Genomic DNA, 21,040 nt, shown 5'->3' on the forward strand with positions numbered 1-21,040 from the left:
TCAGCCTTCTATCACCTGAAATCAGTTATACAAGGACCAATGTTCTAACAAGATCTAGAGAAACTCATCCATGCGTTTATCTTTAGTCAAATTGATTATTGCAACAGTGGCTTCACATGTCTGGTCAAGTCAAGCAAAGCAGAGAGATGCAGTAGATCCAGAAAGCTGCTATAATATATCTATAAAAATATTAGGAAAGTAGGCGACTCTTAAAAAGACCATGGCAGATCATTATGTTGCTAGTACAGAGATCATGTACATCATGAGACTGTTGAAAGAAACAGTCTCTGATCACACTGGTGAAGAAGGAGCGTAAACATTAAAAAATTATTTAGCAGTATGTATGCTGCAATACATAATTATCACTGGCCTGATAAAAATACAGCACAAAAAAAACAGTTCCTGTTATGTAAAACCTTTACTATTGAAAGTGATTGCATAATCTGATGTTATGAGTCTTTACAGAGTCAAAATATCTTTTGAGGTCATTGCATCTGTGTGTTTTCTGTGAGTCTGTGATGACAGCAGCAACAGCCAAGTCTGCACTTACTTCTCCATAGACTGGCACACTGGTATGCTGCAGTGACTGGGGAAGACTAGCGTATGGTGGAGGGCTGAGGCAGCCTTTAGTCACCCATATGGCCTAAAACATGTGGCTGACCTCTTTCCTGTAGGCTATAGTTTAGCCTCAGCACAAACACAACATTCCCTCAACAAAACATGAACCCTTAATCATATTCAGCCTCCCACAAGAATTCCACCAAATTCCTCATGTACAACATTGCAGTGGTTTTAATTACTATAAACTGTGTTTTTGTGTGCGTGTGTGTGTGTGTGTGTGTGTGTGTGTGTGTGTGTGTGTGTGTGTGTGTGTGTGTGTGTGTGTGTGTGTGTGTGTGTGTGTGTGTGTGTGTGTGTGTGTGTGTGTGCGTGTGTGTGTGTGTGTGTGCGTGTGTGTGCGTGTGTGTTTTTAACTTCAGGAACTCAAATGAAATATCTAAAGTGTAAAAACAGTCTTTCAGTTTTCTTGTTTGTTTACCTTAAAAAATGTTCCCACAAAACTATTTTAGTTTTATCAGACCACATGACATGTCTAAAAAAATACAAAATAAAAAAGTCGTTGTGAGAGCATTTGCAAACTGCAATTTAGCTCATGTTGTGTTTTAGAAGAATGACTTCTTCCTCATCTGAGTGGCCTTTTAGTTCATGTTGGAATAGAGGATTTGTTTCACTGTGCCAACTTAAGCAGTTCACCTGTTTTATGTATTTTTTAATTATTATTGATAATCATGGCCTCCAACTTCAAAGATCCAAATCCAAAGACTGCTTTCATAGAAAGTCTCTGTAGGTCATAGTTCTATTGTGATTTTTACAAATCTATTCAGATTCTTTCAGAAATTGGACTCTAAAAATCCCTGCAGCAATGGAAAAGTATTCATATGACATCGACAAATGTACATTATTTTTATGAGGATTTTGTCTGAAATACCAACAATACAAAGGGAAGAAAACAGGTGCAGTGTTTTCAAATAAAATAACAAGAAAACAATTCCAGTGACATGGCCTTTTGACTTCAATCCACTTTAATCCAATATTCCCAAGTAAAATCCAGTACAACAAAAAATTCTTGATATTACTGGTAATTAAAACCAAACCAAATATTGCTTTGGTTGTTAGGCAAGCATCTAACTGAGTTCCTCTCAGTGCAAACGTGTTGCTTTGTCTCAGTAAGTCAGAAATAGTATTGAAAGTTGAAATAAATGTCATGTTGACAAAAAGAACACTGTCAGGAGAAATAATACTGTTGTGCTGTGTGTTGCTATTTTAGCAGATTTCACTGAAACGGATCATTCTGATAAATCTACAGTGCCAGTAGGCTGCAACATTTAGTTATATAACCACACTGAACTGTCTTCTTTGAAAATCCACACGTCATCGGATCTGGAAACAAGAGAAATGAGAGGTTAACATCAAGTTCTCGGGGCAGACTGAATAATGAGCAGAAAGCGGGATCACCCATCAGGGTTGGACCCTTTTTGTCTCCCCATCCTACGGTTGCTCAGCTGCTTCCGTCATCCATATTTGCCTCAGTGGACAATTTCCTCAGCCGCAGGCCCCTTCAGTGCTCACAACAACACATCAAGTGAATTATTTTGCCACGGTGGCAGCGCACGGGAGATCTAGGTCATGCAGTCATTGCTCTGGGTTTCTTTCTTCCTTTTTTCTCCTGTGGCCACCTAAAGACATGTCAACATCCACTCATCTCATCCGGCTCCCACTAAACCTGACCTTGACATTGCCAGGTGATTTTTCCAGTAAGCGTTTGCAAGAGCCTGTTCAAATGTTTGTGATTTTTTTTTATTTTCTTGGAGGTGCATGCCTGTAAGCCTTCCAAGCAGCGCTTTTGTTTGTTGGGAGCTCAGGTATGACGAGGGTTTTTAATGAAAACGAACGATCCGCTGTCCGCACTTGGGGCTCGCCTGCAGCTATGTGTGTATGAAAGAGGAGGGCAGAGCAGCACTGGAAAAGGATGTGGGAGGTTGAGCAGACTGAGAGGATAACACAGGAGGGAGCAGGGTGAGAAAGGGAGAAGAAGCGGAGGGGTGGAGGAGGGATGGATGCAGTGAGGGGCGCTGTGACGCACGCTCGTCGGCTTGTGCAAGGGCTACTGATTGGCTGCGGCGGCTGCTTGTCTGAGGAGCTGGGATTCAGGCGCTGCTAGGAGAGCAGATTATGAAGCGGTGCTCGTCCAGCAGCAGTCTCCTCTCATTGTCTCGATGGCTGCACACGCGCTCCTCATCTGCTCCCTCGCCTTGCTGTCTGCCCTCAGCCGGCCTGGGCTAACCTTCACTGAGGAAGAATTCCAGCCGGGACTCATCTATGACGAAGTGCCTCTGATCCTGGACAGAAGGTGAGTCCATCCTCGCTCTCTACGGCTGTGAAGCAGCGGAGGGGTGCAGGGGAGGGGGGTTATTGGGGGGAGGGGTACTGGAGATGCACGCAGGGATGCTGGGATGCTGATGTGTGCGTCTTCTCTAAGAGGGCTTTGTGCCACCCTCGCCTTCCTTAGTTACAGCTCACCTTGGACGCATCTCGGATTGTGAATTCAATCATTCAAGCTGTGTTGGTATGTGTTGGAGAACGCTATAGGCTTCAAGGCTTTGTTTGTTTCAGTGTATGGGACCGCATCAGACGGTGCTCATCAATCACAGATGGGGCTGTTGTCTCTGTAGTAATGCTGGTCTGGCAAGAGGGCTTGGGCAGCGAGGTCTTAAAACCTAGAGAAGGGAAGAGATGGGAACAGCGAAGAAAGAGGCTGATGAAGGATAACGGAGCCGATGCACCTTTTGGGGGTGTGCGCAGCCATCAGGAAAGAATTCTGGCTCTTTAATTTACATGGCGCCATGGAAGTCTGATCTAGACCCAAAATGCAGGGCTCACAGGACTGTCACAAGACATTCAGGGCCTTTACCACTGCTCTCCTGCTTGCTTACATAGACAACGCAGCAAAGAGCCATCAAACTGTGCCAAAGCCATGAAAGGTTCTTGAAATCATGCCATGCATGACAGCTCTCACAGTCCTCTGATTCTAACCCACAACAAACTGCCTCCCCTGCTCTCATTTATTACACAATTAAATCTCCAACACTTTTTTTTGCAATTCCAGGTCACCAGTAATGACAATCAGTTTCCATGCTGTCATGGATATGGTTTTATTCCATGTTAATTAGGGTTTTATTAAATCCCGACTGACCGCTTCTACAACTTTTTACCACAGTTTATCAGAAAGAGAGAGAGAGAGAGAGAAATTTGTGATAATTTCTCCTGGGACTTGGAGCCCATGTCCCGTTATCAAACTTTGTGCGTAACTCCTTAACATAACAGCTAACGGTCACAGGTCAGCACTCCAATATCAGCTCTGACTCACTCAAAGACGGTGTTATATAATAGCAATATTTTATTCCTTAAATATGAGATGCCTTGGAGGGAGCTGAATACGTGTTAGGAAAATATGAGTTAGAGGCTTACTGATGAAAGGCTTAGAGGACACCAGGGAATGCAGCTGAAAGAAACAGACAAATTCCCTGTAGTAGTTTTTCTTGTGGTACTACAATTTGATCATAGACATTGTTTCAGCTTCCTAAAACTCTCGAAAATGTTCACTACAAAATGTTGTTATTCATCAACCTTCATTAACTGAATTATAAAGGTCTGTTGTCGAAATGTTATCAACGTAAATGAGCAGCATTGTTGACGTGCTTTCAAGATGATAATGCAGTGCTCAGTCTTGTCTAAACCTGGGAGACAAAAGCAATATTTTACACTAGAAAGTTTGAAGAAATAGGGAAACAAAACAACACCAAACGTGTGACATTCACAATGGTTATAAAACAACTTTATCTGAGTATGTTTTGAAAGAAGATGAACAAGGTCAAAATGTGGCTACAGATTAAAGGACAACACACTAAGCTGTAATATTGTAAGTGACTTGTTCACACATTTAGGCAGCAACCATGCACAGGCTCAACAAACAAAGTAGGAGCAATAAAAGAAACAAAAAAAAAGCATAAAAACAATAAGCCAACACCAGCCATTAATGTTACTAACTTGATTTTCAGTAAGAAAGTTGATTCAATATGTCCTATTACACTTCAAACACCATTCATGTCACTTAAGTGTGACCTAGTTATTGAGATTGCTGCAACACTCTGAGTTGACTATGTCAGCCACAGTTGAAGAACGTATTTCTGCAGGTTAATGGAAACTCAAATGAGGACATGTTCACTCGAGCAATAATTCTAATGTAAAGTCCTAGTTTTAATCCAAACTTGTTAAAAGCACAATTTCTCCTCAAATCATAAATGTCCAGGGACATTTTTATGCCTGTTTAGAGCTCGTCGGTCCTGTTATTCATGGACTGAATAAAAGTGTTAGAAGTTAGCCCATTTGAATAATGTCAACCGACCTTAAACCACCATAAGACATCAATAGACATCAGTCATAAAGACATTTGTTTAATTTTAAATGTTTTTTAAATGGTAGGCCTTTTTGGTGTCACTTCATGAAAATTGTACCCAGGAGGCTACCTCACTGCCACACCTGCTCTACCTCGGCTCTTTACGATAATCTGCATGTGTGCCAAAGCATATCTGGCAACTGTTTTGACCAACACATTGCATAGTCAACAAGTGCTTAAATGCATCTTAAAACTATTAAGTCCTTTTAAACATAGACACAGATTAAAGGGAAACCTATGGAGTTCAAGGTGACAGATTGTTCATTGACTTCTATTTAAAGAAAGATTAAAGGGTTAAACGACCAGAGGTTAATTTTAGCTCTGTTTGCACAGTCAACTGATAAAAAAAATACTATCTTTTAAGACGCAGATGCGACGCAGATGCGATCACACGTATAGAGTCTGATCTCTGACAAACTGGCCTCTATAAAGGTATGGAAGAAAGGCCATTGTTTTGTTGAGACAATTGATCGGCAATTGTTAATCTGAAAAGGATTTAAAGTTTAAAAGACAACAAACTTTTTCTAGTAATATTTAATCACATTCTAAATTCTAAATTTGTAAATTTTACTGATTTAAAAAAAAGTCCTACTTATTAACGTATATGCATACATAGTCAAAAATTAAAGCCGCAAGTGCAGGCCCCCTAACTTTATCTGCTTTACATCCAAGGTGTAGAAAGATTTACGAGTCAAGTGCTTAACCTAAGGTCTAATTTGAAACTGCAATCAAAGCTATACTGAAACTGGCAGCAAAGATCTGACTGGCATCTTAGCGAACACCTAAATCTTAATCTCCGCTAAAAAGTCTATTTATAAATCAGCACCTGCAGAGTGGGGGATTAAGAGGAGTTTTCATAAGTCATTTTCTAGACCAACTACATTTCTTCTGATATTTAATTTACACATTATTACTCACAACTGATGCTAAATATGAGCTCCCTGCTCTTCAACGGCACAAAAAATGAAATATTTAAGCTGGGTTTTAAATTTCATGAAGGGAAGCTAAAAGGAAATATGAGAACAACAGTACAAATACCAATAGAAAAAAAAAATTAAAACCTCAAATCAAGTTAATTTTATTCAGTGGACATTACAGTGACATTACTAGATCTAAACAAAAGGTAAATGCAAAAGTCAGGCTAAATCTAGCAACAACAACAAAAAAAAAAGTAACACAGCCTTTACTCAAGTTCTGAATCAAATAAAGTGTGTATCCTCAGCAACCACTGCCCTGCATGTTCTAGGTGTTTCCCTTTTGCTGCACACCAGAGATGAATAAGTGGTTGATTAACAGGTATCCTCAGCACTTGATGGCTGCAGAGGAGGTCATGCAATTATTTGAATCAGGTGTTCTGGTACAAAGACAAATCAAAAATATGTGGGGCTTTTGCTCAGGTCCAGAACTGAGAAACTCTACTTTAATACAAAAGCATGCTTAGAGTGCAACTGACAGATTTTAAGAAAAGTTGTATTTTCAGATTAACCTCTAGCATGCGCCGCCCAGGGCAAATAGCCTTATTACCCTTATCAAAACCCATGAGTGTCCTCGGCAATATTTTCTAGCTGTAAGATGCAGGACAGGGGACGAGTTCAATGGCTAAGCACTGTTACAGATGCAGATAGCATTTGTTTCTAAGTTTTAAGAGCAGCCCTCAAACCCTTTTTTTTTTCTGCTCAACGGTGCACAACAAGAAGAAAGAACAAGAGATCAGCTATCCGTCTGCTTGAAGAAGGACATTCAGTGAAAATGTATTGACTGAGAAGCCAAAAGAAGCCCTGTCATTAATATTTAAAACCCAGCACTTTTCTAAAATTTGTGATAATACCAGTCAAAAGTAATTCTGCTGCTAGTATTGTGGACATCATGCGGGGGAGGGGAGGGGATATGTTTGCTCAGGTGTGTGCACACATACTTATGGATGTGTGTGGCAGCAGGGAGATGAGCCAAGGAGTGGCTCTGGCTTGGCTTTGATTATGTAAAGGGCCTGCTCAGCACCCAGCCGCTGTGTGACAAACTGAACCAATGATGGGGGGCCCACAACAGCCCATGGTTGCTGACCCTGCAAAAACTGGCACAAGAGCAAAACGGCTGGGCTTCGCATAGCTCTTGCATTCTCACAGTCCTGAGGCTCCTGCCAGCCAGCTGAGACCACATAGGTGCACAGGAGTGATTATTTTAGCTAAGCTGTTCAACAATCACATTAAATCTAGGAGTCATGTCAGCGGTGTGGATGGTGGGTGGATGTGGTGGTGGGGGCTGGGGGGTAGAGGGGTGTCAAGCCTCTCTGCAGCCCTGAGATCATTGATGTCTCAAATATCAATGCAGGCAATAAGTGCGCAGCATCCAAGTTAGCCGCTATGCTGCTGAGGTTTCAGACACAAGCGCCTGCTGCCAAAGGTTTTATGGACTTGGCAGCTCTTTTAAAGACCCATGCTTACCCAGCATTCACCAGTGGAAAATATAAATATTTGCATTTATTACATAAATAAACTGTTATATTGTTACTCGGAGAATGGCACCGGCAAACATTCCTTAGCAAGGTATAAACACGCATGCGGGATAGCATGTATCCCCAAACCTGCACACAGGCAGACACGCACACACGCACATGCACACACCTACACACGCGCACACACACACGCACACACACGCACACACACACACACACACACACACACGCGCACACACACACACACACACACACACACACACACACACACACACACACACACACACACACACACACACACACACACAGGATTTAGCCAATCATGATGCTGACGCTGGAGTTGGCAGATGCACACTGGAAATGTAGGCTGAAGAGCTTATTCGTGGCAACTGACAACACGGCGTCTTCCACTTGGCCACGGACTGGTTCTCATTCTTCAGACGTCACCGTGCGACTAACATTACCTGTTCCAATGGGCTTAGGCATTATTCCAATCGCTTTGATTTCCTCCACTGAGCAACTTGATTGTTCCACAGCTTTGTGGCATGCAATAGAGAAGAATTCTGAGTTTGCACTAGTATTCATACCAATTGAACTTGTTTACATCTTGTCATTCCACATTGCAAGTACAAACTTCAGTGTATTTTATTAGCATTTTAAATGATAGAGCAATACAGTAAAGTCCAGAAAGCTTAGGGAGAAGATGCGGAAATGTTTCAATCGAGCTCAGCCTTTAAGACAACATTCACGAGCGTTGAACATCTCACATAACAATGTCCAGTTCATTATTTCAAATTAAGATCAGAACAGCACAACTGGACTATTCAGAGAAGCAGCCAGGAGGGCCATGGCAGCTTGATAAATATAACCTTTTTAAAAAAGCCCAAAGAACAAAGAATGAAGCCAATGCTTACATAAAGTCGTAAAAAGTTGAATTTAAGTTTCACGTAAGCCAACAAACATCTTCTCAGATACATCAAAATAAAACTTCTGGCGCACATGCAAAATGGTTACTGTATTGGAAAACAAACAGTGGGCTTTACTGTGAACACACCATCCCCATGCTGGAAGATGGTGGTGGGAGCAACATGCTGTGCAAATACTTTTATTCAGCAGGAACGGAGTGAATCTGGAATCAAATCTGAGGCTGCCTGAGGCAGGTATTCATTTTCTAGCAGGGCATTGACACTAAACACATACAGAGCTGCAAAAGAATGGATTAAATCAATGCATACCCAGGCGTTGTGCGAGACCTGAAAATTGACGTCCAGAGCTGATTGAGCTTGGGCAATTTAGCAAAGAATAAGTCGACAATTTAGATGTGCATCGATTGTAAAAACATGCTGCAAAAGACTTGCAGTCTTAATTGCGTTGGAAGGTAGTCCTACAAACTATTGACTCCAGAAGGTTTAATGTAATTTTTTAAAAACAGTTTTAAAGTACTGTATGTGGTGCATTCCATCAGCTTGCTTTACTTGTTGTATTTGATCCTTATAGTTTTTACACAAAGTATCACAAAGACGTTAAATGATCTAAACTTTCTGAATGGATAAAATTGTAATATATAAATACATTTAATGTCACATTTCGGTCAAATAACTTTAAGCTTAACCCAGACAAGATCTACAAAGTCTACATCTACCTTCCGACAATCATTAGCACTTTCAGAGGTCAGGACAGATGCATTTGAACTATCCAGACTGTTGTAGCTTCTGACATCATGATTTAATCCCTTCACCTTGGTCAGGGCCAATGGCTCTCCACTTTTGGGATCCAATGGACGAGGCGCGTCCTCACGACTAATCCTAATCCACCTGGCACCGAACTTCACATTATTGCCCAGGTAGATATTGTACCATATGGGAGGATGTTTGACATCCCTGGAAGACCACTGTAAAGCTGTGACTTCCAGGTACATCTACAAAACAATTAGCTAATTTTAATATTTAAATCAAAGCCTTAGTACAATAGGGAGAGAAATATGTGAACAGCTTTTAGTGATAGTATAAGCAGCTCTTGACTGTTTAGTGTACTCAGGCCTTTCAAACAAGATTTACTTTAAGACAGCAAATGCAAGATGTTTGAATTCATTTTTTGTTTTTTTGCTGCAGTTTCACTTACAATTTTGGTTGAAACCAACAGTAACAGATGGGAGTGATGTCTGGTGACTCTGAGTAATTGTTATTTCCAGTCCCACAGGTATTAAGGTTTACCTCCTACAAGCTCATTATTACTGGCTGTTGTACGGCGATTAGAGAACAAGCCCAGATGATCACAAAGGCCAGTTCAGAACAGACCACCTTGTCAGATCATCAGAGTGGCCATCACAACAAGCACAACTGGCCATGTCAGAGTCGCCCAGTAAGCCCATTGGCACAATATGTTTGTGATTAGACATTTAAAAAAGGATTAGGATTAGCCTCAAAAGGTCCGTGCTTTGTGGGGTTTAGACTCAGACAGAGAGTTGGACAGCTGGGGCGAACATGTGAAGAACAAGGAAATGGCTGGTCCTCTGTCACATGTGCAACATGTAGGTCAGTACTGTGACAGCCAGTGTCTTCAGTCACAACACTTCAGAAGTCTTACTCTAAAAAGTTTATTAGTTCTTTAGTTCTCTATAAGTGCAAATCCCCTCACATTTTAAATGTGTCATTCTTTACTCTAGTGGCTGAACAAAACTAAACAAATAGGCTGATCTTTAAAGATTTTCTTTCGAAGAACAAGTAATCCTGCAGTTTTTTACATGACTCGTGGCATCTGTGTCGAACAGATTTTGCTTTTAAGATTATATAACTATTTTTGGTTTAACATTAAGTCAACATCCCTTTTATGAAGCATGCAGCACAGCACAGCACAGCACAACACAAATATTTTTAATTGACTTAGATGGCACTTTATGTGTAAATTACTACAATTACTGCCACTGAATCAGCATGTAAAGCCATATGTAATCAGTTTTGAAATAATGTCAAAATAATAAATGGACCAGTTTTTGTTAATAAAACATAATTATTTAGTTGGGGTTTGTTTTAAACTGCTGGCTGTTACCAAGCCAGCAGTGTCCAAATCTTTTGTTTTGTCTCATATGAACTGGATGCTTATGGTCTTATTCACTGTGAAATTAATATATAAAAAACATGGTTATTAAAAGAAACATTTTGTGTTTCACATTTTCATTTAAGAAGATTGTCATAAAAAGTCTTGGCATCACCTTTTCTTTTTAAAGTCGCACTGATCACATACACTGGTGGGTCATGTTTGTCATATTCTTTGCAGCTGACAAAATCATTGCAAAGGCCTCCAACGGCCACCGGGCCACACTTTGGAAACCCTACTGTGGGGAAGAATTGCGTACAGAAAATGTGTTTACCAGAAAAACAAAAATAACAACAAAATAAAAATATTTTTCATCTTATCTTCATTGTATCTTCTGTCTTTTCCACAGCAAAGAAAACCCCCATCAAGCAACAAGAGTCACATCACGTAAGTAACTAATCCATTCTGACACAAGACCTGATTCAGTCTAACCTGCTGTGGTTCTTTTGACACTGACTTGCACAGATCTGATGAAAGCACTTGCATTTTAAACCCCGAGACATCTCTGCTACTTTGTAATTTGATCAGGTTTTCAAGTGGGGGCCTGTGTGCAACTCGAACACCTCAGTGCGATGCTGGCTTGTGTGTAGCTATATTTACGCATTGTGACACAAAGGCACGAAGAATCATTTTTTTTTTTTACACTTCTTGAGAGGCACGACGGGTAAAGATGTATCTGGAACAAAATGAACGGTGTTTGTAAACACTGAACTTATTTTGAAGTAAACCGGTGATGAGTCAGAGGGATGACGCAAACTACTAGAAATAGATACGAACCAGAGTAGTGAGGTGCACGCAGGTCTCTTTGTTCTTTGCATGTGCTTATGTGTGCACTGCCTATACGAAGTCATCGCAACTTTTATAAGCATACAGCTTTCTCCAATAAAGCACTTCGAATCAGCTTAACCTGCCTAGCGATCTTAACTCCAATCATGCATTTGTTTGTTTTCACTTTCAGGTACAGATGGAGAGTATGGCCTGGAAAGCGAAGAGGTGTTTTTGACGCCTGAAGATGAAAACCCACTCAGGAGAATACTGCAGGTAACAGTGTTCAGCGTTCTCCTCTCCCTGTCTGCTGTTCATACAAATGCACACGCACCAGAACACACAAGCAAAACTGAGCATGCTCACTCAGCCACACTGAATGACCTTGGATGAAAGAATAATGTTTGTCTCATATTCACCAGAGGTAAAACATCTTTGCCACCCACACACAGGACTCCTGTGACTGAAAAATTCAATAATATTCCACAGTATGCCTCATCGGCTTGTGCATACAGGCAAATATGTCTGTTTTACATAGATTGGTGAGTCCTGCTCAAAGCACCAATGTTGCTTTGATTTCTTTGGTGCTTGTGATTTCTGCCATACGTAAAAATTCAGTTTTATCCCAACACAAACATTTTGACTTTGCCTTACATTTTCTGTAACACTACTACCTTTCAGGGTGATGCGCTCTTTGTGTGAACAGTTTAAAAATATCTACAGGGGGGCGGGGGGGTTGTCTCTGCCAACTAATGTCAGTGCTTTCTCTGCCACCGCACACCATTATATGCAAATTTAGAGAACCCCTACTTTCCACATGCTGCTCTTTCCCCATTTAAGATTCAGGTGGTGGGGTGAATACTGAACTTTACACATGGTTCACATTTTATGATCAGACAAGCTGGCAAGCCTTGAAAATGGCCTTTCGAATTAAATATCACTGCATGAATAAAACTAAGGCAGTGATGGTCGGAAGTTGTAGGATTGTAGGATGTGTGATGTAGAATGCCCTGATTTAAGCAGTTCAAGACATCTCATGCTTATCTAGATTGGACAGAGAACGCCTGTGAACAGTCCTGCTACAGAATTGTTTAGGTTCTGGATTTTGACTGGACCATTTAAACAAAAAGGATTCCGTCACACCTGGAGTGTTCCAATCTGGTTCACACTACGTGGGATTAGACCTATTCATTAATAGTTCTAGATAATGCTGTAATGTCACTGCCCTGCTGGAAGTTGGACTTATTCCTCCATTGTTGGTTGTTTGTAGGCTTCTTCAGGTTTTCTACTGAGATTGGCCAGTATTTAGCTAGATCTAGTATTTTCCTATCAACTCCCATCATATTTCCTGTCTGTGTTGAAGAAAAGAGTCTCCACAGCATAATACATGAAGCTTCTTTACTGTGGGCATGGTGTATTCAAAGTGATGAATTCTCCTGCTTGACATTTTGATCTCAACCAACAAATGTTTCCTGCGCTTTTAGTCTTAGTGGACTGCTGCAGTTCCTCCAGAGTTACCATGAGCTTCTTGTCTGGGTCTCAGATTAAAGCCCTCCATGTTGCCCATTGGCCTGTCATCTTAGGAAACACTGTCGGACTTCAAAATGTTGGTTGCTGTTTACTAATATTCTCTAAAAAAAACCCTCTCAGATATTCACAGAACAGTATTTACACTAGTTAAACTCAGATTTCTAACTAGGCAAATCTGAATTGAGTTTGTTGTACTTGAGATTGTTTAGAGGTATCAGAATAAATGGGGTTGAATATAAACGTGTAATAGTTTTACCATCTGTTCCAATTAATTATTCCAAAAAACAAATATCCTTTGCCTTTTACTTCAAAAATATGTGCTACTTTCTGTTGATTTGTCACCTAAAATATCCATTAAATGCATTAAAATTTGTGATTGCAACATGAGAAAAAAATGAAAGAGTTCAAGGGACTGGAACACATTTCCAACGGACTATATGTGCAGGTCTCTGTAAGAAATTAAAAGAATAGTGGGTTGTCTTCAATAAGACAGTAAGCTAATGCCAAACATTTGTTAAGCTGGATGCAGGTTTTATTGTCATTGATTAATGCCATTTGTTTGTATCTTTGCAGCCTTTTAAATGGCATCAGTCTGGGATGTCTCTCAGTAAAAGGAAGCTGCTGCAGTCTCTGATGGGGCCTTATGGGCCGCTTAGTGTGTCTTACAATGGGAAGCCTTGCATTCTGTTTAAGGCAAAACGGCTGGCAATCCGCTACAGGAACCACACGTTCATTGATCTGACTGAGAGGGTCTTCAACCCCAGCTTACCTGTGGACACTAAGGGCTCAATCTGTACCAAGGACAAAGCAACGTAAGTCTCATCCCAAAGCAACAACTGTGCCAAGAGAATTTCTTTTTAAATGTGCATCGCAAAACAAGATCAATATTTATTGTGTTCAAATATCTACAGTGCAGACATGTCCTTAAATATATAATGCTTTGTGTCAGATGAGTTAAATATTCTGCTATTGGTTTTATCTCCCACAGACTTTCTTTAAGATTTGGTGACGTTGAGGACTTACGAGGTCTAGTTATCAGGTAAAAAGGCAACGCTTAATTCAAACACGTTTGATTTTTATGAATCTCCAGAAACCACATTAGCATGCTTGCAAGTGCATAAGTATAACTAACCACACTTTCTCCGTCAAAAGGCTTCAGATGTCCAACACGTTTTATGAGGCAGCTGGTCAAAACTGGTTTACTCTAGACAGCGTTCACATCCAGTACAACTGGACCCAGGAGGCTACATTCAACGCCAGTGAGGTCTACGCTCCTGCCACTTCATCCTACCATTGCCAGCACGTCAGCAGCCTGCACAAATATGACACCCTGCTAGTGCCCAGCTCCCACACTGACACATCCGCTAACTGGCACATAACTTTCACTGATTTCCAGGTACACAGGCGCACAAGGGGCACAACCTCTGTTGTCTCAACTGGTTTAATAGTATTTTGCATGGTCCGTTTTGGTTTCATTGTTTTTCTATTTTAGCTACATAGGTGCATGTGTCTGTACGTTAGCAAGCTGGTATCCTTTTAATGTTTAGTGTGTTGGATGTCAATCTGTCAGTTGGCTGTTTGTCAGTCTACTTTATTTATTTAGCCATCTGCTCAACTGTCTCAACCTGTCCCTCTGTGTAGTGTGTCTGTGCTTGGTAAGCCCAGTAAGAGCCAGTTGTCCTATTTGCTTCAGCCTAATCTTATCTATCCGCCTTACTCTTTGTTCTTCCAGATTCAGGCCTTCAACGTGCAGTCAGAGAAGTTTGCGTCTGCCAGTGACTGTGCTACTTTCTTAACGCCAGCTATTCTGATGGGTCTGGTGACGTCGTTAATCCTGCTTCTAGTCTTAGCCTATGCCCTGCATATGGTGGTACACCTCAAGCACATTGACCGCTATGAAGAGCACAAAGCCACTGTCTACTTCCCCCGCAGTCCTGAGGCAGAGCTACCGGACAAAAACAGCCTGTGAAGGAGGACAATGAGACTGAAAATGATTGTGGGGAGAGACTGGGGAAGAGGAAGCTAAGAATCAAGGCTGCAGTGACTGCAAGAGAGAAAAAGTATCTTCAACTGAAATTTCATCAACTTAATGACAACTTTGCCTGTCCTTGTCAAAAGCTAAGTCTTAACTCTATTAGGTAAATGCAAAGTGTGGCCGGATACTTTCCCTTCTCTCCTCACTGACTGGCATCTCCTGGGAAAGTCCAGGCCTCTCCTAGAGATGGCTTGTTGGTTTAAAATCCAAGGTTCGGTGTCTGTCACAGGATGCTGAAGGACAACGACTTGCACAGGTCTTTGTCCCAGCCGGCCCTTAAAACAAAAGGCTCACAGTTGCAGCCAATACAGCTAACTCAAATGCTCCAGCTTAAGTGTATGCATTACATGGCTCCAAAGTGTCATATTGCAAGCAACCATCACCAACATTGTCCTTCCAGCTTTCTTTGCTGTAAACTTTGTCTAACACCGCTGCAAAAATGGTAAACTTAGAACAGCCACTTTTCTAGCTGAGATAGCCTTATTAGCTGCATGTCCTAATAGGCTGGTGTTCTCAGGCTAGCACAGTGTTTCCTAATAAGACGGACCCAGTTGGTTCTCCTGCTTGAGATTTATCATATAATGAGATATGGCACAATGTAAAATGATATTGGGAAGTCTTTTGGTGGAAACACAACAAAATTATTAGGAACCACTGGTCTAACAATCCGGCTGGAATGGATGAACTAACTTTACTGGCCAATCGGAGCCTCTGGCCTCTCTCAACCCACCCCTGAATGAGACTGCTGCTTGGGACTTAACTGTGAAATGGCCTTCTACAGACCAGACAAGACAAAGGGGATTCAACAAACTAGCACATTTGTTAGTAGCAGAAGCACTAACAACAGACTTTTAAAAGACTACACAAAGAACTATGCTGCAAAAAGATGGCCCATCCACGGGCATAGCAGAAATGCAGGTTCTTGGGATGCAACGGTTCATCCGAGTCACTTGTTTGAACAAAGGAGACTGTGGGTCCTCAACTGAGACTGCTCAAACTGACTGCCAAAGTGAAGCCACAAATGTGTTGCCATAATATATGGTCTGAAACAGAGTGAGACAATGTGAAAATGAAAGTGAACCATTACAGCTATGTAAAAAAAAAAAAAGGAAGAAGAAAATGCATTCATGTACAGAAATGTCACTCTGCGGAGGTCTTTTTTTTGATATTCTGTGTAATCATAAAAGCTATTAGGTACAGGTTGACTATGCTAAAACTCATAACCAAAAGGATATCCAGAGCTGTAAATATAACATCTCTCTAGGATCATAGCTGTTTACTATCTTCAAATACTGCACAACTAATAGACGATACAATTGTAAAATTGTTCTACTGAGATTGGTAAACATATCAACGCATATGATTTTTTTTCTACAAGGGTGAACATGTTACATTTCCTGTGTGTTTGTTTTAAGCTGGACCAAAATCAGGTTCAGTTTTACCTATCTGTAAATTATAAAGCAAGATTCCTATCATAGACGGACGTCACTACTGAATGCCGTTTAGTCACTGGGACCTATAGATGCCATTATTACGCCAGAAGCCTCATTAGCAACAGTTACAGAATCAGTGAGTCATTATTACTGACAAAAAAACACTCAGCATGACAGTAAATAGATATCTTAACATTCGATATGGCAGTTCTGTCGGTTTGTAGCAGTGTGCAATGTGTTCTTTGGTCATAAATGTATCCTACAATCGACTGACTGATTGGAGGCAGTTTGTCCAAGGACTAACTGGTGTAAAATGAACAATAAAATGATATTCTGAGGGACATATCTGCTGTGCTTCTCTGGACCATATGTTTATTTATAATTTTTTTAATTTATTTGTTTATTCTTAATTGTTTTCATGCAAATGTAATTTTATTAGAGCTTTGTTTCTCAGTGAGAAAAACTATATGAAGGGGATTTGCCTTCAATGAATGCCACAAAAGTGATGAGAGTAATACTATGTATGCATGGGAAGAGTAGGGCTTTTCCAAAGAAAGATCATATTGTAGAAAAAAAATGCATATATATATAATTATATACATAATTTGTCAGTGAAAGTTATAAAACAATAGTAATATGTAAATTTCTTATGGAATAACTGCTAGATTTACAGAGCATCAGCTCCTAAATGGCTGAAATTTTAAACTAATTTAAACAGTCTAGTGATAACAGCATTTGTGTCTTAAATCTATGGTCAAAATATATGCAAGGCAAAAAAAGAAGAAGTGAACTGTAAATGTATATGCACTAAAAACTAAAGTTGTAATGACCCTACAGTTACACCAATGAAAAATTTCATATCGTTTCTGCATATACCCTAACAAAACAAACTCATCCTTCTTGTTGAAAAATAGTGACATCTAATGGTGTGGAGTAATACTGGAATTAAAAATCCATTCTCTACCAGAGCACCAGTAGAAACAATAAGACCATCACCAGACTTCACTATTCGCAGTGATATTTCTTCACTATCACTGCCATTGATTGTTTGTGAGCCATTTAGTTACTTTCCATTTTATTCACCTATTTTATATCAATTTTTATTTGATGACAAGTTTTATATGCTCTTCATGTTTGTGCATATTTGGAGCTTTCCAAACTCATGGCACGCGGGAGAAGCTCCACCTGTTTTCTGCATCACATACCACCGAAACTTGTAAATGACTGTCTGTCTCCCAGCTATTCTCCCACTCACTGAACATCATCAACTCCTCCTTCAGATCTGATTCAGTCTCCCAAACTTTCAAGCTGGCTCATCCCACCTCACTTCCAATGATTTGCATGAATCATTTCCACTCATGTCGCAGCACACAAACAGCCCTCCTCAAAGTGACCAATGACCAATGTTGCTTGACCTGCTCCAATTAATAGGAGCAGGTCAAGCAACACAAAAACTGCAAAAAAACTGATGCAACAGTGAACCCCATCCTGGAAACTCATGAGATCCAAGGAATTAACTGCAAACATTTCACAGACAGGAAAATAAAGCACTTTAAGAGCTATGTTATTATTCTGACAGGTCAAGGCAGTTTGAGAAGCAACAGACATTTTAGGTTGGTGGTTAAAAGATTTGCAGCAGAACACAGGAAAGAAAAGTCCATGTTGATCAAACTTGGATCAGCAATAGAACTGTTTAATCCTTTGGTGTAGACTAAGTGCATGCTTCCATTTTAACCATCAAGTAGCACAACAGAAATGATTAAATGAGAATATAATATTAATTTCTTTGTAGCTATAAATTTTAGATTTAAGGAAGATAACAGTCTATAAGAAATACAATGCATTTTGCTTTATATGAAAATTTTGAGGACAGAAGAAGAAAACTTGATATGAATTAGCTCAGGATGTATGGATGGATGAATACTGAGAAAGAACTTCAAACAAGCAGATTAAAGCAGATTAATTAATAAAACCATGAAGGATTATGCCGTTTTCCCAATTTTTCTATGTGAAAGTATTTAAATAGCAGAAAATGTCATAGGCTGAATTAGTTGTACATCTCATTGAATTGGAATAACAATGAGGTTCATTCATCAGTTTAAAACTATCCTTTGAAAATAACTACCTATAAGAAGGTAATAAACATGTTTCTCGCTAATCCCATTTATCTGTATTAAAACTACTGTTTTTATTATTTTGGTTTAATATTTGAAGCAACTATATGTAGTGTTTTCATTGGCTTTTGTGAGAAATTGAAAACTGAGTTGATTAAGTAAATACACTTTCAATAATATTCAAATTAATTGAAATGCACATATTGAATCATTTTATAATATTTTTGGGAAATGTAATGTTATACTCCATCCTCTAGATGTCAGTATACACATGTGTCAAAACTTACAGCTTTCTACATGATGTAACCTATTTATTAATTCTGCGTTACATGCTCATATTGTTGTGGGAAAGTTAGTGGATTTAATTACTTTAATTTGCTGTTTGGTTTGTAACTACAACTTGTAAGTTCAGCAAAAGCTTAAATGATTTCAATTATCTGTGCATTACACCGTGGCAGTGCATAAACATCCTAATAAAAAGAGCAAACAATGTACAAAATACAGTACACAGGTTAAGCAGTCTTCATATATAGCCTTCATAAATGACCCAATTTTAAGTTGCATTTTCAATTTGGCTGGAACCATCACTGGATCAAACATTTCAGTGATTCATACTTCTTCTTTACTGTCACATTTCAGGCAGAACAGAAGGGGTGGCGTTTCGTGTTTGTTGTTAATCTCTTTCCTGTGCAGAACTCTGCAGCTCGGATCCTCAGAGTCCTCAAAGCTGGGAATTCAGACTTTGTGGATGCAGCCTGTGCAGCGACAGATAGGCCCAACTGTTTTATATGTAAAGCTTCCAGTCAGAAAGCACAGCCCATAGGGTCCTCATACAACTCCTTTGTTGAAGAAAAAACTTTTGCAGCTTGGCCCAATTGTCTAGGCGGCTTTTGATGGAGGCTGCACAAGGCAGTGCACCGGCACTAGGTGGGTTAGGCTTGACCTTCTTCTGATTCACTAAATATATGTTCAGAGCTGCTACTCGGCTGGCATCAGGCACAGCTATTTGACCGTCCTCTTTTTCTTTTGTTTTTAAACACTTACATTTTTTTTCTGCCTTTTTCAGTACTATTATCAAAGCAAATATAATCAGATTTTAGAGCCAAAAAGATATATTCCAAAAGTCAATAAGCTATTTTACAAACCTTTTTAATGGTTAGATGTTGAATGGATATGCGGCTGCTTAATGGCAACAGAAAGAGGATAGAGAAGGAATTTTTAGAAGGATTTACAAGGATAAGATTCACAGAAACTGAAAACAGTTGCTGCCTCTGAGATAATTGGAAATCTAAAACTAATGAATGGAAGCGATCCCAACCCAGGACAAATGACTCCACATAGTTGAACGCTTAAAAAAATATTTTAAGTCAACATCAATAGCAGTGAGCTAAAAGTCAATCCACCAAGATTGTTGCAGCTATTGTTTGTGAGCATAAAGTTTATTATGTTACAATAAAATGGCCTTCTACAATAGTTTGTAGTTCATGTAGATGATGTCTGCAGATTATGTTAATTGACAATGTGAAATGATTCTTCTGAATGTGTAGCCACAATAACTAGTTTGAGCTAGTAATTAGTTTTAGTGGTGCGGTTTGCTGTGTTTTAACAAATACATTGCCATTTAGTCAAAAACATCAATGTGAAAAACATGAACCGATTGCGTCAGAAAACGTGAGATCTATACAACCACGGCCTGACTACACTGGGGACTCAGTTATTGGGAGGAACATGCGGACAGATCTGTGCATGTCAGTTTAAAAATACTTATGGAAACTGGAGCAGAATTATCTCCATCCAATGTCTACCAAAACTCAAGCGTCTCAAATTGCAGTATTTTCTAAAATGTGGCGAATTAAAAACAGACTGGGCTCACCACAATGGGCTGCTCACCTCTAGGTTAGGAATTTGTGAGGTTTCCAGGCTTCTGCTCTCAGAAAACATTTTTCTTGACTTCCTCCACCTCTAAATCTTAACTTTATGATCTCGGATTCAAGCTGGAGACTTTGATATGGACGCTTTTCTCCTTGGTGAACTTTGTGCTATGCATTGCTCAATACTCCAAACATAAGATATTAAGCGTTTGGTCATTTTCTGCTATATTGTCAGGTGTTTTTGGCCTTTATAAATGTTTTTTGACATTAGGCATAAACTTAACTATCATTAGGTTGAACCTGATTAAAAAAGAATAGTTTAGAAAAAAAATGGCTGGTTTTTTTACTCCTATATATGCTTAGGCCAAGCAATGGCAGACAAAATTCCCACCTTTTCCTCACTTTTGTCTTGTATTACTTTTAACTTGCATTATTTGCTGCCATTACTGCTACTAAAGGTGCAGTATTGTGTAGGTTCCAGTCACATAGTGATATTTTATAGCCCAGTCAAGTAACTATGTTACCTTCAGTTGTTATAAAATGTTGCATATATCAAACACAGCTAAAGAAATTTGACTTTGCAATTTGACACTTTGAAATTTGTCTCTATGTTTTTAAGAAGCTCCTGCTCTTTCTAACAGTCTTCCTTCAGCATGTCATCACAACAGTGCTCCTCCATTAAACCATTTACATCTGTTCTTAGGAGCATTGCACTGAGAAGTAATCT

At 39.7% G+C, this 21,040-nt stretch overlaps 1 protein-coding gene across 1 annotated transcript; it reads left to right on the plus strand.

Moving 5' to 3' along the window:
* The first annotated feature begins 2,632 nt into the window (after positions 1-2,632).
* Positions 2,633-16,673, plus strand: atp6ap1lb (ATPase H+ transporting accessory protein 1 like b). The gene is made up of 7 exons (XM_008413826.3): positions 2,633-2,911; positions 10,915-10,952; positions 11,524-11,606; positions 13,434-13,672; positions 13,849-13,899; positions 14,013-14,256; positions 14,593-16,673. Exons 1-7 carry the CDS (start codon positions 2,778-2,780, stop codon positions 14,827-14,829), a joined length of 1,026 nt encoding a protein of 341 aa, XP_008412048.1. The 5' UTR covers positions 2,633-2,777; the 3' UTR covers positions 14,830-16,673.
* Positions 16,674-21,040: the final 4,367 nt, after the last annotated feature.

This window comes from Poecilia reticulata, chromosome 7 (genome assembly GCF_904066995.2).
Source record: "Poecilia reticulata chromosome 7, P_reticulata-male-v2, whole genome shotgun sequence".
In the NCBI taxonomy this organism is placed as follows: domain Eukaryota; kingdom Metazoa; phylum Chordata; class Actinopteri; order Cyprinodontiformes; family Poeciliidae; genus Poecilia; species Poecilia reticulata.